At 46.1% G+C, this 17559-nt stretch overlaps 1 protein-coding gene across 1 annotated transcript; it reads right to left on the bottom strand.

Annotated features, from left to right (window-relative positions):
- RNF135 (ring finger protein 135) lies at positions 1 to 17046 on the bottom strand. Its single transcript, XM_080826899.1, has 5 exons — positions 16572 to 17046; positions 8741 to 8890; positions 6069 to 6231; positions 2598 to 2687; positions 1 to 1989 (listed from the first exon to the last, which is right to left on the bottom strand). Exons 1-5 carry the CDS (start codon positions 16938 to 16940, stop codon positions 1460 to 1462), a joined length of 1302 nt encoding a protein of 433 aa, XP_080683025.1. The 5' UTR covers positions 16941 to 17046; the 3' UTR covers positions 1 to 1459.
- Positions 17047 to 17559: the final 513 nt, after the last annotated feature.

Here is a 17559-nt window from a genome sequence, read left to right as displayed (position 1 = left end):
ACATGGTTAAGACTGTGGTTAGGGTGCATATTTAGGTGCTAAAACTCTAAAGAGATTCAAGGAAGTGATTACTGTAAAAGTCAGATTCCTTTCAAGCAGAAGCAGGGTCATGGGATTGAGATAAGGCACAGGAAGGAACTTCTGCGGGGGCATAAAGGTTTTATTTCTTGACCTGAAGGGTAGTTAACAGGAGTGTTCAGAATAGAATAATTCATTATATTCCACATGTGCTTTATGGAGTTTTCTGTATCTGTTCTGTTATGTAATAAAACGGTTTTTAAAAACAGGGGAATTGAGTATGAAATGACATGCAGTGCTGGCCACACTGTAAGGGGGGCCCCCCAGGCCCCCCCACCTCCTGGTATTCCTCCCCTTCCCTAATCCCTCCCTGTCGAGTGGGCATGAGCAGGACCTGTGGCATGTTTCTAACCAACAGAATAAGGCAAAAGCCACAGGATGTATGTGAGTATGTTTGTGTGATTACATTATATAAGACCTAATGTTCATTGGGCTAGGAGATCTCCTCTTCCTCTTTGGCTTTGAGGATGTACGCAGCTACGTTCCAGAGGCTCATGGGGTAAGGAACGAGGGTGGCCTGCAGCCAGCAGCCAGCAAGAAACCAAGGCCCTCCATCTGGCAGCCCACGGGGCACTGAACACCACAAACAACCACGTGAGTTTGGAAGAAGAGCCTTCCCCACTTGAGCTACAGATGCCGCCATGGCCCTGGGTCACCCCTTGACTGCAGCTGGTGAGGTTGGTCGTCAAACTATGCCTGGTGCACGGGAACTGAGCTAGTAACCGCACGCTGTTTGAAACCACTGCATTCGTGGTAGTAGTATTCCACGGCAATGGATAACCTGCCCCCATGTTGGAGGGGGGTGGTCCCTAAAACCACTCCCAGGTTCAGCAATTCCCTAAAAGGACCCAGAGAGCTCAACAAAGCCATTGTAGTTTTGGCTACAGTTTATTACAGTAAAAGGATACAGATTAAAATCAGTGGGAGAAAAAGGCACATGGGACACAGGCCAAGAGACACCTACTCTCCTTCCCTGTGGAGTCACAAGGACAAGTGAATTCCCCTAGTGACAATGTGTGACAATGTACAAGGAGACTCCCAACCAGGAAAGCTCCTCCAAGCTTTGCCGCCCAGGGCTTTTCCTGGTCGGTCACAGGGGCAGGCCTTAGTCTCTATCCCCTCCAGAGGTCAAGCTGATACCTCATGGCCCAAGGCCACCGGTAAACAAAAACACTCTTATCAGCCAGGATACCCCAACGGCTTAGAGGTTGCCTCCCAGGAGCCAGTCAAGGGCCCATGCTCTCTCCGGAATGTGCAGTCTACCCATCCCAGGCCTGCAGTTAGCCCTTTGCCACACACCCATTAACTCTGGAAGTGGGACTGTTGTCAAGGGCCTGGTTTGAAAGGCCAGGACCACCAGGTTCTGACATCCAGGGAAACTTTACACATTTACTGGCCTTATAGTCAGAGAGTTTCCAGGATTTAAGCCATAGAGCCAAAAGGCGGGGTGCAGAGGAGAGGAGGCTGGGACCGGGCACTCATATATAAGCTTCTCCTGATTAGCCACTGCATAGAAGGCAAGTTTCCCCTCCTCCAGGTCCAGCCAAATGCCCACCACCGTAGGTCTGTCTGAGCTGAGGACAGTCTCCTCGACCATGTGCCATGCAGAGAGCCGGCCCGTCCCCTTCCACTCTATACAGCAGGAGTCGCTGGTCCTTCCCAGGATCTGGGTACGCTTCATCCCCCAGGAAGCCACCCCAACTGCCCAGTGGCTGCAATGCTGAGTGTCCACTTCCCAGTACTGCCGCCCAGAAGAAAAGGCCTGGGAGCATAAGGCCTGGCAGGTCACAAACCTCTCATGACTCCAGAGATGGGTCTGTGGGCATTGAGACACAGTCACCGCCAGGCCATCCTTGGACACCTTCAGGCTGCAGGAGTGGCTGCGAAGGTCAAAGGTCGGACTGATGGCCCCTGAGGAAAAGAGCAAGGATATGATGGGCTCACTTTAAAAGCAAAAAGCGGCTTTGGGCTTTTTGGTGGGGTTTTTTTTGTTGTTTTTAAAGATTTTATTTATTTATTTGAGAGACAGCCAGAATAGGAGCAGGGGGAGAGGGAGGGGGAAGGGAGAGGGACAGAGGGAGGCAGACTCCTCTCTGAACAGGGACCCTGATGCAGGGGGGCTCCATCCCAGAACCCTGGGATCCTGACCTGAGTTGAAAGCAGTCACTTAGTTGACTGAGTCACCCAGGCACCCTACAAAAAGGCAGCTTTGTATCTTTGGGTGTGATAAAGTTTTACTCACACTGGCATTAAAACTGGTAGGTCCACTTGCAGTTTTCTGTACACATCCCTGGTGCTGTTCTCATCACAACACCCCCTTTCCATCTTAATATTTACTTCCCCATTAGGCCTCTTTCAGGAAGCTGTCTCGGAATCCCACTCAGCATAGCCTGGAATTTGGGAGTCTTCAATCCTATTTGTCTTGGTAATCAGATCCCCTTGTGAGCCAAGCAACAGACCCAGCAGCAGGGAGGGGGACTGGCAGACCCAGCCCAAGTGTCTGCAGTCCACATACTTACACTGAGCAAACCGGGAGGCCCTCTCGGGGGCTGGGTGGCTCTGGCCAGGCAGCGGGCATGAAGCGGAATGGGGAGCTTCCTGGAGTTCCACTAAGGGTTTCAGAAAATCGGGAAGGGGAAAAAGTGGCATCAAAAGAACAAATAAATAAATAAACAAACAAATGGCAAATACAAGGGTCCCCGAACGTCATGGTCAGGGAACACAGCTTGTCTGCTTCATCAAATTTCCTCACACACTTTTTTAGGGGCAGACTTGGATCAGGCACAACTCCCAGCTCAGGTATGTGCAGACTCATGTTCTCACCATAGACTTTTTTTTTTTTAACTGCCTGTTTCCCCCATAAGTTCTAACCTCCTTGTCGGTAGAGACCTTGTTCATCTTTATGTTCAAAGCACCAAGCAGAGAGCCAGCTACATAGGAAGTAAGTGTGAGGGGCCTATCTATCAAATAAATTACAGTTCCAGGGGATCACAGCACCCTAACACTCAGAATACCCACGACCACCGCCCCTCCCCCTCCATCAGTGCTTCATTTATTTATTTATTTTTTTAAAGATTTATTTATTTATTTGACAGAGAGAGATCACAGTAGACAGAGGCAGGCAGAGAGAGAGAGAGGGAAGCAGGCTCCCTGCTGAGCAGAGAGCCCGATGCGGAACTCAATCCCAGGACCCTGAGATCATGACCTGAGCCGAAGGCAGCGGCTTAACCCACTGAGCCACCCAGGCGCCCCAGTGCTTCATTTATTTTTATTTATTTTTTTTTAAAGATTTTATTTCTTTATTTGTCAGAGAGAGAGAGAGAGAGAGACTGAGTGAGTGAGCACAGGCAGGCAGAGTGGCAGAGGGAGAAGCAGGCTCCCTGCGGAGCAAGGAGCCCAATGTGGGACTCGATCCCACGACGCTAGGATCATGACCTGAGCCGAAGGCAGCGGCTTAATCAACTGAGCCACCCAGGCGTCCCCAGTGCTTCATTTAAACTGTTAACTTCCATAAGTAAATTCTGAATGGGCATTCAAGAAACTAATACAAACGGTTAACTGAGACAGGGCAATAAGAAAATGGGACGAGGGTGGGAAAGAGACCTTCACTGTATGCTTTTATATTGTTTTGATTTCTGAATTTAAAATTTTTTTTAAGATTTTATTTATTTATTTGTGAGAGAGAGAGAGACAAGAGCATGTGTACAAGCAGGGGGTGGGGCAGGCAGAGGGAGAAGCAGGCTTCCTGCTGAGCAAGGAGCCCAATGAGGGACCCGATCCCAGGACCCTGAGATCATGCCTTGAGCCAAAGGCAGCCGCTTAACCAACTGAGCCACCCAGTCGCCCCTGAATTTAAAATTTCAAATTTAACCCCAAAATCTAAAAATAATTTTATTTATTTATTTATTTATTTATTTAAAGATTTTATTTCTTTTTTTTTTTTTTTAAGATTTTTTATTTATTTATCTGACATACAGAGATCACAAGTAGGCAGAGAGAGAGAGGAGGAAACAGGATCCCCACCGAGCAGAGAGACCAATGCGGGGCTTGATCCCAGGACCCCGGGATCATGACCTGAGCCAAAGGCAGAGGCTTTAACCCATTTGAGCCACCCAGGTGCCCCTTAAAGATTTTATTTCTTAGTACTCTCTGCACCCAATGTGGAGCTTAAACTCACAACCCTGGGAGCAAGAGTGGCATTCTCTACTGACTGAGCCAGCCAGGCGCCCCTAAATATGGATTTTAAATTTGTTTAAGCAACTAAGATCACTAAGGAACCCAGTCTAAATTTAGGGGCGCACAGGAGCCAAGAGGGCATGTATTTCTCAGGTTTTGGAACAACTAATAAACCGTGCTCTAACTTGATTCCTTGAGAAAGTTTTCCCAAGAGATCATGTTTCGCCACCTAAATAAAAAATAACTTTTTTAAGCAGAGCAACATCATTTAAACATAAAAATAGTTATAAGCAATATGTCTCTAAAGTATATAAAGTTGGCAGTGGCGAGAGCAGGAGGCAGGAAGGAGGGAGCCCAGAGCTTGTATCTGAGGGTCAGGTGTGAAAAGGGTTATAATACAGAAAGTCTGAAGTCAGGACAGAGAGGTTTTTCTCCGCATTGTTACTGTTACTAGTAGCATACCCACCAGAGATGACATTTTAACAGAACTTATCCAGGACAATTTACAAAGTAACATGCTTTATAAACAAAGACATTAAATAGTTAAACATAAAAAGCAGTCTGTTTCTGAATCTCCTCAGAGCAGCAAAATCAGGTCTAGGTTCTGGATATAGAGGTCTTAGAAAATGAGTTTCTACCTTTAAAAAGCCTAGGTGACATCATACCTCTCCCATATCCAAAACATATATCCAGGCGCAAAAACACCTCCGCCCACCCCGTCCTCATTAACAATAGCATAGGGATAACACAGCTGGGCTCTGGGATCCTAGCCCCAAAATCCAAAGCCATTCTAAAAATAACAAGTCAGGAAATGACAGGTGTTGGAGAGGATGCAGAGAAAGGGGAACCCTCCTACACTGTTGGTGGGAGTGCAAGCTGGTGCAGCCACTCTGGAAAACAGTATGGAGGTTCCTCAAAAAGTTGAAAATAGAGCTACCCTACGACCCAGCAGTCGCACTGCTGGGTATTTACCCTAAAGATACAAGTATAGGGATCCGAAGGGGCACGTGCACCCAAATGTTTATAGCAGCAAAGTCGACAACAGCCAAACTATGGAAAGAACCTAGATGTCCATCAACAGATGAATGGATAAAGAAGATGTGGTATATATATACAATGGAATACTATGCAGCCATCAAAAACCCCTGAAATCTTGCCATCTGCAATAACATGGTTGGAACTAGAGGGTATTATGCTAAATGAAATAAGTCAACCAGAGAAAGACAATTATCGATCTCTCTGATATGAGGAATTTGAGAGGCAGGGCAGGGGGTTGCGGGGGGGAGGGAGGGGAAAAAATGAAACAAGATGGGATCAGGAGGGGGACAAACTATAAGAGACTCTTAATCTCAGGAAACAAACTGAGGGTTGCTGGGGGGTGGGGGGCAGGGATAGGGTGGTTGGGTTATGGACATTGGGGAGGGTATGTGCTACGGTGAGTGCTGTGAATTGTATAAGACTGATGATTCACAGACCTGTACCCCTGGGGCAAATAATACATTATAAGTTAATTTAAAAAAAAAAAAAACCCAAAGCCATTTGTCATTGTTTTGGTCATTTCCTCCAACTTCCATATTTAATTCTTTCTTTTTTTTTTTTAAGATTTTATTTTTTTATTTATTTGAGAGAATGAGAGAGAGAGGAAGAGAAGCAGATAGGGTCAGAGGAAGAAGCAGACTCCCTGTTGAACAGGGAGCCCGATGCAGTACTCGATCCTAGGACTCCAGGATCATGGCCCGAGCTGAAGACAGTTGCTTTACCGACTGAGCCATCCAGGCGCCCCAATCCTCTTTCACCCAGTAAAACCAACTCACCCTGCATCTGTTCTTCAAGGGGCTCTTTCCATGTGAAGTTTTCCCGTAATTTTTTCTGGATTTCTTCTAGGTCATGCAGAATGTCTCTTGTTTTTCTCTCAGGTGTATTGGAAATCATTGGTTTTGAAGAAGCCAAGGAAAGGTCCATTTCACCAGAAGAAGACTATTGATGGATCATTAAAAACAAATTAAATAAAGTCTCCTAAGTTGTGCATCAAATAATATATTCTAATTCTGCCATCTATAATTTTCTACTTACCTCCTCACAGATTTTTAAAAACATAATTAGGCCCTCAAACTACATGCCTTGAAAGCAGTTTGGAAGAACACATCGTGCAGGAAAAATATTAAAGGGGTGGTAATTTCTGGGTGGTAGGGTTACAGAAGATGTTCCTTTGTTTTCTTTAAACTGCTATGCATTTTCTAGTATTTTCTATAATGAATATAGATTTCTTAGGTAATATCCAAAAAAGTAGTAAAATTTGCAAGCCCATCCTCTAGGGGCTTTACAAAATAAATAATACAGATAGTCACTAAGATCAGCTACAGAGGCCAGAATAATCTTCCCCGGAAGGTTATCATTCTATTACCTCTCCTCTCAAGAGCCCGCACGGACATCTGGCTGGGCATCCAGGCTCTCCCAGCTCTCTGGGGCTGCCAGCATATGCTCCCTGACTTTCTTTAACCTTGGGTCCTGTTATTCCCCAACACAGCCTCTCATCTGCTCCCACCTTGCCACCTTTGGCCCCTGACATTCCTTCCCAACTCTGCATACTCAATTTTCCACTCTTCTTACCAAGAGTAAAGTAGCAGGCACCACAGACAGAGTACTTCCCGTGGCTTACTTCTAATTTGTAAAACAACCTTCCCAGTTGGTTATCCCCCTTTTGCAAAAGAAGTTAGAGCTCACAGGAGTGAACTAAATCCCTACAGTGAATTTTACCATCCTGCATTTTCCCACTGCTTGAGCACTTATTCAGACCAGAGCTGTTTTAGTCCTCACATCAGACTAATGCAATGTCAAGTGTGAAAGTCAGACTCTCAGGCTTTCCTCTCCCCAACACCCTGCAGCCCTTGAAGACACCTGGGTATTTGATGAGCACTTACTACGTGGCAAGCACCTTGCGAGGCCTGGAGATACAAGAGTGAACAAAAGAACGAAAGTCATCAAGGTCTCTACCCTAATGAAGCTTAGAGTCCCAGGCAGGGGAAGAGGGAAAACAGACATGAATAAATGATGGCACCCGCCCTTATCAAGTTGCAAGCTGTGGTAACTGCCGCAGGTGGAATCGTAAGAGCCTCTAATAGTGGGACTTGTTCGAGGAAATCAGTGAAGGTTTCTCCAGGAAAGTGATGATCCAGCTGGGGTCTGAAGGATGAGCAGGGGTTATCTAGGTGACAGGGCGAAAGAAGAATATTCCTTGGAGTGCACCCTGTGGTGGGAAGAAGCATGACACCCTAGAGGGACTGATAGGGGCCAGAGTGGCTGTGGCTTGAAGTGGCGGGGGGCAGACAGGGAGGGAGTCCTGTAGGGCCCTGTAGGATTTGGGCCTTAATCCCACACAAGCGGATGTCACTGGAGATGTTGTAAATCAGATTTATGTTTGAGACGGTCACTCTGACAACCATGAGGAGAGCAGACCAATGGGAACAGAGCTGAGTAATTAATTATTGCAGCAATCCAGGCAAGAAATGATCAGCCTGAGTGGCTCAGTCGTTTAAGTGGCTGCCTTCTGCTCAGGTCATGGTCTCAGGGTCCTGGGATGGAGTCCTGCCTCCTCAGGCTTCCTGCTCTGTGGGGAGCCTGCTTCTCCCTCTCCCTCTGCTCCTCCCACCCATGGCTTGCGTTCTCTCTCTTATTCTATCGAACAAATCAGAGGCTTGGATCAGAGACATCTCCAAGGATCTCAAGAGTAGTAAATAGGTTCTGGGGATGTTTAGGCCAGTGAGGGAGGGGGTGACATGATTCCCAGGTTGTGCCCTTAGAAGGATCACAGGGCCAGTCACTGAGACAGGAACTCCCAGAGAAGCAGCAGTTTGGGAAGTGCCTTTGTGAAAGCAAGAGGGAAAGGTGAGAAGGAAGATAGCAGACCACAGCTCAGAGACGGGTCCAGGCTGGAGCTGTGCTTGCAGATAGGGCGGTAATTAAGCCATGGTGTGGGGAAAACCACTCAGCGGGAAAGAGAAAGGGATGTACCCCTCAGCTGTGAGGGATTTGGGCATTTTGTTGCTGAGGAGAGGAAAAGAGAGTGAGCCTGCAAGACAGGTGGGGACGGAGCAGCCAGAGAAAGAGGGGAAGGTCAGAAGACCCCTGGTCCCAGAAGCTAAAGGAAAAGAAAGCTTCAGGAATGAGGGTGTGGTCAAAGGCTGAGGAAAGGTCAGTGAAGACGGAGACTAGATGGTCTGCAGGATTTGCATAGACGTCCCTGGGGAATCTCAGAGCTGGTTAGATGCAGAGATAAGGTTGGAAACCTGGCCCACCAGAAGCTCCCCTACCTCACCTCAAGCATGGCACTTCCGGTCATCCATGTGTGACAGTAAGAAAATGGTAAAAGATGAAGACTTATTGTATCCTTCAACTCTCAACATATTCCCGTGGCTCTAGCTGGAAGCTGTCCCTAGCCCTGACCCCGGCACACGCTTTCCCCCTTTCCTCTCCGGGCTGAGCCTACCATGCTCACGTTCGTTGAGCTCCTTTCATTGTCTGGTCCAGATTCGGGGACGTCCCTTTGACTCTGAAGACTCCTGACAATGTCTACGAGCTGTTCTGCCAACTCTGCCAGCTCACGCACAACTTCTATGATTCTCTTCTGTGCCGCAGCCTTTAAAAGAAGAAAGCAGAACCCAAAGCTGGACCCAAGACCCAGCTCTCTCTCGACGAGGGGGCTGTCAACACTGCATAAAGGAAGCAGGCAACAGAGTGACAAAAATGTCCAAAGGACAAGGAGGTAAATGTCCCAGAGCTTTTGCATGCCTGCTGGCTGGCCGGTGGCTATAACAGGGAACCAGAGCCCATCCCCAGGCTGGGGGGCAGGGGGTGAAAATGAAGCCTAAAGGAACCTGTGGGCTCATTCTGAACAGAAGTCAGAGCAGAGATGCTGACCGGGGGGTACGCATCAGGAGTCCCACGGTCTTCCTCCAACTGAGCCAGCCAGGTGCCCCAACATCCTGCCCATTTAAAGGGACCCTCAGACTGGAGAGCTACACAACCCCACTTAAAGACCTTGATCTGCTGAACTGCCTGGCTGGGAGTAGAAGTTCTGCAGCCAACATTCTCACAACTTCCAGACCTGGTGGCACTCATCAGAGGAAGGTGGGGCCCAGACTTCAATGGTAAACACTGCATTCCCTCCAAAAGGTGTTCTATACAGAGTCACAGAAATACAACACGTTCATCAACCAACTGTCAATAAACCAGAATTTTTCTAACTTTGTTTTGACATTTTACATTTTTAAAATCATGCTAGGACCTCAAAAACTGGAATTGACCCAGGACCTTCTGTATCTCTAAGAAGCCTGATGTCCCTCAAAGCAGCATGTATTCTGGAAGCCATAATTGGGCTACCATTTGCTCTTAAATTTCCAGGCCCCACTCCTAAGTATTCAGGTGGCTGGAACTGAAGAGAGGAGCCCTTATCCTGGCACTGGGGCAAATTAAAAACTTAAAAAAATAAGTACACCCCCCCCCCCCCGTCTGCCTCTCTGCCTACTTGTGAGCTCTGTCTGTCAAATAAATGAACAAAACCTTAGGAAAAATAAGTATGTTGTCTTTTCTATTCATAAAAGAAATGCACACTCATTGCAGTGAGTTTAGACCAGAGACATCTCCAAGGAGCTCAAAAGTAGTAAATAGGTTCTGTGGATGTTTAGGCCGGTGCAAAGCATGAGGAGCACCTGGGTGGCTTAGTTGGTTAAGCATCTGATTTCAGCTCAGGTCATGATGTCAGGGTCTCAGGATCGAGCCCCGCGTTGGACTCCCTGCTGAGTGGTGGGGGGACCTGCTTGTCCCTCTCCCTCTCCTCCTCCCCCTGCTCATTCTCTCTCTCTCAAATAAATAAATAAACTCTAAAAAAATGCAGAGAATGAGAAAGAGGGAATGTTTTAAATCATCCAATATCCTGCCATCTAAAAACAATCGTTTTTACTTAATAGCCAATGGGAAGTATATTCAGTCAACATAAGCAACATTAGCGAAGAGTTTTAAAGACCTGAGGGACAATGCTGTATTTAAAATCAAAAAGAAGAAAACAATTTTAATCATAATCATAAAAAAATGGAAGCAACCAATATGTCCCATCAGAAGGTGAATGGATAGATTGTGGTACATTTATGTAATGGTATATGTTTCAGAAATAAAAAGAAATGGGCTACCAAGCCACAAACCATAATTTTGTTTCGTGAAAGAACACTACCCAGAAAGTCCAGAAATTGTATGATTCTAACTATATGACATTCTGGAAAAAAAACAAAACTAAAGAGACAGTAAAAAGGTCAGCAGTTGCCAGGATTTGGGGTGAAGGTACAAAGAGGTGGACCACAGGGGATTTTCAGGGCAGTAAAACTATACGACACCATAACTGTAGTTGCATGATATTATGTGTTTGTCAAAACCTATAGAACTGTACAAGAGGGGTGCCTGGGTGGCTCAGTGGGTTACCCTCTGCCTTCTGCTCAGGTCATGATCTCAGGGTCCTGGGATCGAGGCTCGCATCAGGCTCTCTGCTCGGCAGGGGGTCTGCTTCCGCCTTCTCTCTGTCTGCCTCTCTGCCTACTTGTGATCTCACTCTCTCTGTCAAATAAATAAATAAAATCTTTTTTTTAAAAAGTGATTTAAAAAAAAGAACTGTACAACACAGAGTGAACCCTAATATCAACTGTGAGTTTTAGTTTCAATTGGCAATAATCACGCCTTGGACAAACCTCATTGGCTACAATTCAGCCGCTATACAAAGCTCAACTATGGATTTTAATGAATAATGTATTAATATTGATTCATCAGTTGCAACAAATGTACCACACTAATGCAAGATGTTAAAAATAGGGCAAACTGGGACGCCTAGGTGGCTCAGTTGGTTAAGCCGCTGCCTTTGGCTCGGGTCATGATCCCAGGGTCCTGGGATCGAGTCCCACCCACATCCGGCTCCTTGCTCAGCGGGGAGCCTGCTTCTCTTGCTGCCTCTGCCTGCCTCTCTGCCTACTTGTGTGTACTCTCTCTCTGACAAATAAATAAATAAAATCTTTTAAAAAAAAATTGGGCAAACTGTGTGGGGCATATGGGGACTTGCCATGCTATCTGCTCAATCTTCTGTAAACTTAGAACTACTCTAAAAAATAAACTCTATTAATTAATTAAAACAAAAAAAAAGAGGATATAGCCTGGTTATACAATGTGACCTCAACTCTGTTTAAGAATATTACGGGGGGGGGGGAACGCCTGAGTGGCTCAGTCGGTTAAGCGGCTATCTTCGACTCAGGTCATGATCCCAGGGTCCTTGTATCAAGCCTGCATCAGGCTCCTTACTCAGCAGGGAGCCTGCTCCTCCCTCTCCCTCTGCCTGCCGCCCCCCACCCCCCATCTGTGCCCTCTCTCTCTCTGATAAATAAATTAAAAACAAACAAACAAACAAATAAGTATATCTTTAAAAAAAAAAAGAGGAAGAAGAAAGATCTCAAATCAATCACTTAAATTTATACCTTAAGGAACAAGGGGAAAAAAGGGCAAACAAAACCCAAAGCTAACCGAAGGAAGGAAATAATAAAAATTATTGGACATAAATAAAATGGAGAATGTAAAAACAATAGAATCAATGAAACAAAAGTTGGTTCTTTGGGGGCGCCTGGGTGGCTCAGTGGGTTAAAGCCTCTGCCTTCAGCTCGGGTCATGATCCCAGGGTCCTGGGATCGAGCCCCACATCGGGCTCTCTGCTTGGCGGGGAGCCTGCTTCCTCCTCTCTCTCTGCCTACTTGTGATCTCTGTCAAATAAATAAATAAAATCTTTAAAAAAAAAAAGTTGGTTCTTTGAAAAAAATTAACAAACTCGATAAATCTTTAGCTTGACTGATAAAGAAAAGGAGAGAGGATGGGAATCCAAGCTGGTGCAGCCACTCTGGAAAACAGCATGGAGGTTCCTCAAAAAGTTGAAAACAGAGCTACCCTACGACCCAGCAATTGCACTACTGGGTATTTACCCCAAAGATATAAATGTAGTGATCCAAAGGAGCACCTGTACCCCAATGTTTAAAGCAGCAATGTCCACAATAGCCAAACTATGGAAGGAGCCTACATGTACACTGACAGATAAATGGATAAAGAAGATGTGGCATACACACACACACACACACACACACACACACAGGAATATTATGTAGCCATCAAAATTTGAAATCTTACAATTTGCAACAACATGGATGCAACCAAAGGGTATTATACTAAGTGAAATGAGTCAGTCAGAAAAAGACAATTATCATATGATCTCACTGATATGAGGAATTTCAGAAACAAGTCAGAGGATCATGGGGGAAGAGAGGAAAAAATGAAACAGGACAAAACCGGAGAGGGAGACAAACCATAAGAGACTCTTAACCTTAGGAAACAAACTGAGGGTTGCTGGGGGAATAAGGTGACTGAGTGATGGACAATGGGGAGGTATGTGTTGTGGTGAGTGCTGGGTGTTGTGTACAACTGATGAATCATAGACCTATACCCCTGAAACAAATAATACATTACATGTTAATTTTAAAAAGAAGAAGTGGGGGGGGCGGGGAGAGAGAGGAGACATCAATAACTAAAATCAGAAAGTAAACTGGAGACATCACACCTGACCTCACAGAATAAAATTTAAGAGACTATTATGAACTTTGTATGCCAACACATTAGATAACTCACCTGAAATGGATAAATTCCTAGAAACACAAACTACCTAAACTGACTCAAAAAGAAATAGAAAATCACAACAGAGGTATAACAAATAAAGAGATTGAACCAGTAACCAAAACCCCAACAAAGAAAAGTCCAGGACCAGATGGCTTCACTGGTGAATTCTACCAAATACTTAAAGAAGAATTAACACCAATCCTTCTCAAACTCCTCCAGATCATTGAAGAGGATGGAACACTTCCTAACTCCTCAGTGAGGCCAGCATTACCCTGATGCCAAAGCTAGATAAACACATGACAAGAAAATTACAGACACTTTGGAGGGGAGGGGAGTAGGGAGGTTGGGTGAGCCTGGGGGTGGGTATTAAGGAGGGCACAGATTGCATGGAGCACTGGGTATGGTGTATAAACAATGAATCTTTGAACACTGAAAAAATAAAAGAAAAATTTTTAAAAAGGAAAATTACAGACCGATATCCCTTATGAATATTAATGTAGAAATCCTTAACAAAATACTAGCAGACTAAACCCAACAGCATATTAAAAGGATAACACAGCATGACCAAGTGGAATTTATCCCAAGAATGGAAGGTGGTTCAATTTAAGAAAAAACAACCAATGTGATACACCATAATAACAGAATGAAGGAAACACACACACACACATACACACACAATCATTTCAATTGATGCAGAAAAGGCATTTGACAAAATCTTACACCTTTCATGATAAAAACAACAACAACACACACACTCAGAAAACCAGGAATAGAAAGGAACTTCCTCAACACAATAAAGGGAATTTATGAAAAACCCACAATTAACATCATACTTAATGGTGAAAGATTGGAAGCTTTCTGCCTAAGATAGGGAACAAAACAAGCATGCTTGATGTCAGTTCTGCTACCCAACATTGTACTGGAAATTTTAGCCAGATTAATTAAACAAGAAATAAAAGGCATCGCAATTGGAAAAGAAGTAAGATGACTTCTATTCACATAGGACATGACCTTATAAATAAAATCCTAAAGAATCCTTAAGAAAGCTACTAGAGCAAGTAAATGAATTCAGCAAAATTGAAGGGCACAAGATCAGCACCCAAAAGGAAGTGTGTTTTTATACACCTGCAGTGAACTATCCAAAAAGGAAATTAAGGAAGCAATTCCATTTTTAGCAGCACCTAAACGAGTAAAATGTCTAGGAATAAATTTAACCAAGGAGATGAAAGGACTTTTATTTTTGGAACCTACAGAAACTTTTTGGAACTAAAAGAAAGTTTAAAAGACCTAAATACATGCAAAGACACTTAACGTTTTTGGGAAGAAGACTTAATATTGTTAAAGATGTCATACCCAAGATGACCTACACATTCAATGCAATCCCTCTCAAAATTCCAACAGCCTGCTTTGCAGACTGGTAACATCATCTTCAAATTCATATGGAATTGCAGGGGCCCTGAAGAGCCAAAACAATCTTGAAAAAGAAGAACACAGTCAGATGGACTCACAGTTTCTGATTTCAAAATTTACTATGAAGCCATAGTAATCAAAACAATGTGGGACTAACCTAAGGATAAACCAAAAAACCAATGGAATAGAATTAGGAGTCCAGAAATAAGCTTATTCATCTATGGCCAACTGACTTCTTTTTTTTTTTAAGATTTTATTTATTTGACAGGCAGAGATCACAAGTAGGCAGAGAGGCAGGCAGAGAGAGAGAGGGAGGAAGCAGGCTTCCCGCTGAGCAGAGAGCCCGATTCGGGGCTCGATCCCAGGACCCTGAGACCATGACCTAAGCCGGAGGTAGAGGCTTAACGCACTGAGTCACCCAGGCGCCCCACCAACGGACTTTTTATAAGGATGCCAAATCCACTCACCGGAGAAGAGCAGTCTCTTCGACAAACGGTGCTGGGACAGCTAGATTTTCACATGCAAAAGAGTAAAGTTGGACCCCTACCTCATGCCATATAGAAACATTAACCCAAAATGAATCACCAACCTAAATATAAGACTTATTACCATAAAACTCCTAAGGGAAAATATGGGGGAAAATCTTCATGAACTCAGAATTCGGCACTGGATTTAGATATGACGCCAGAAGCAAGAGAAATAAAAGAAGAAACAGATAAACTGGACATCAGCAGAACTTAAAATTCTTATGCATCAAAGGACACCAAAGTAAAAGGTAACCCATGAGTAAAAGGCAACCCGTAAGATGGGGGAATATATTTGCAAGCAATATATCTGATGAGGGTTTAGTATCCAGAATTTATAAAGATTTCCTAAAACTCAACAAGAAAGGGCACCTGGGTATCTCAGTCAGTTAAGTAGCTGCCCTGGGCTCAGGTCATGATCCCAGGGTCCTGGAATCCAGTTCCCGCATTGGACTCTACAGGGAGTCTGCTTCTCCCTCTGCCCCTCCTCCCACTCATTCCCTCAATCTCTATCTCAAATAAATAAATAAAATCCTAAAAACAAACAAACAAAACAAAACAAAACAAAACAAAAACCTCAACAAGAAAAAGACAACCCAATTTTTAAAAATAGTCAAAGGACCTGAATAAACATTTCTCTCACGAAGATATAAAAACGAGCAATAAGCACATGAAAAGGTAGTCAGTCAACACCATCAATCCTCAGGGAAATGCAGATCAAAACCGCAGTGGCAAAGCACTTCACTCCTAATGGAAAGGCTACCCTAAAAAACAAAGTGGTAGGAGGGGGGAATCAAAATAACATGAATAGTAAGTATTGGCAAGGATGTGGAAAAATCGGCAACTCCACTTCTGCTGGTGGAAATGTAAAATGTCGTAGATGCTGTGGAAAATGGTTTAGCTGTGTTCCACAGTATGCTGAACGTAGAACTCCTATACCACTCACGTAGTCCACTCCAAGGTTATTTCCCCAAAAGAACTGAAAAGGACTTGGTTACTTGCACACCAATGTTCACTGCATCCCTCACAGTCTCCAGAAGGCGGAAACAATTAGAATGCCCACCAGTGTATGAATAAACCAAATGTGGTACATCCATACAATGGGACAGTATTCAGCCACAAAAGGGAATAAAATTCAGGTGCATGCTACAACATGAATGAACCCTGAAAACATTACGGTAAGTGGGAGAAGGCAGACCCAAAGGGACAAATATTATAGGATTCCACTTATATGAAATATCTAGAGTAGGCAAATGAGGGAGACAGAAAACTGACTGGAGGTTACCAGGGGCTGCAGGGAGTTGGAATGAGAAGTTATTGCTTAATCGGTGCAGAGTGAGAGCTGCACATCACTGAGAATATAACGAATGGCACTAAATTGTACACATAAAAACGGCTGAAATGGCTAATTTTGTGCTCTGTCTTACCCCAGTGTAAGAACGTTCAAAGAGACAGCGGTAAGACTGGAAAAGAATGGGAACGTGCCAAGGAGCAGCCAGGCTGGTGGGATGTCAGGAAACTGGGGTCCCCCCCCCCGCTTCTTCATACTTAGGCCAACTCTCCCAAGAGCTGGAGTGCACAGAGTGACAGCGGCCCGGCGAGACAGCAGGCACGCCTGGCCAGGGGGGCAGAGCGGGGACGCGCGCACGCGCGGGGCGCGGTGGCGCGCGAGGGCAGCGCGCTGCGCCTTCCTACCGGCAGCTGGGCGGCGCGACGCGGGGGCGCAGGCGCAGGCGCGGGGCCAAGGGCGCGTCCCTGGGCGGGGCCGGGGTCAGGGCCCGCCCCCAGCTCGCGCAGCGCCCGGCTGTACTTGTCCACCAGCTCCTGCAGCAGCGTGTTCTTCCGCAGGTGCAGCGGCGCCGGGGTGCTCTCCCGGCAGGTGGGGCAGGAGCGCGGGGGGCTAGGGCTGCTCGCGGCCCAAAGGCCCTTCAGGCAGTCGCGGCAGAAGCTGTGGCCGCAGGGCAGCGTGGCGGGCCTGGTAAGCAGCCCTTGACAGATGATGCAGCCCAGGTCGTCCTCGGCCAGCCACACGGGGACGGCCAGGCCGGGGTCCATACCCGCCATCGTGGCCAGGCCACGCCGCCGGAGGCCGGGACGCGGAAGTCAGGGCCTCGTCGGGGACCGCCCGCCCGCCGCGACGTCTCCTCGGCTCCTCCCTCGGCCTTCCTCTCCCCGCCTCGGCCCACCCTGCCTGTCTCGCGTTCCTCTAAAAGCGGACTCTGAGTTTCCCCGCCTGGCGCGGGGCACCAGAGCTGAGAGCGGGCCGGAGTCGCGGCCTCCTGCACTGAGGATCAGCTCGCCCCCAAACGCTAGGAACCCGTTGATGTCCCAAAGACCCTTTAGCTTGATGCCCTCCCTCCCGGCCCAGACACACATACACGCCGGCCCATTAAAACGCAACCCCGACAGCCCTCGAGAGCATAAGAAAGAGGGGGTTCGGTTCAAGAGCTTTTTCATGAGAAGGCGCCCACTAGATGTCATCCAGCACTCCAACAAGTAGGAAAGGGTTAGAGAACACCCGGTGCACTTAGCTCTTTAAAAATACCGGCGCTGGGGGCTTCACTCCCAGAGAATCTGATTTCGTCGTCCGGGGTGGGAGCCCGGCGCCGGGATTCGTAAAAACTTCCCCCGAGGATTCTAACGCGCTGCCAACGTTGAGTGACCCCTAGACTTTTCAAACCAA

Source organism: Martes martes (genome assembly GCF_963455335.1).
Source record: "Martes martes genome assembly, chromosome: 16".
NCBI classification, from domain to species: Eukaryota; Metazoa; Chordata; class Mammalia; order Carnivora; family Mustelidae; genus Martes; species Martes martes.
The sequence above is the reverse complement of the archived record's forward strand: the minus strand, read 5'-3'. Positions and strand labels throughout refer to the sequence as shown.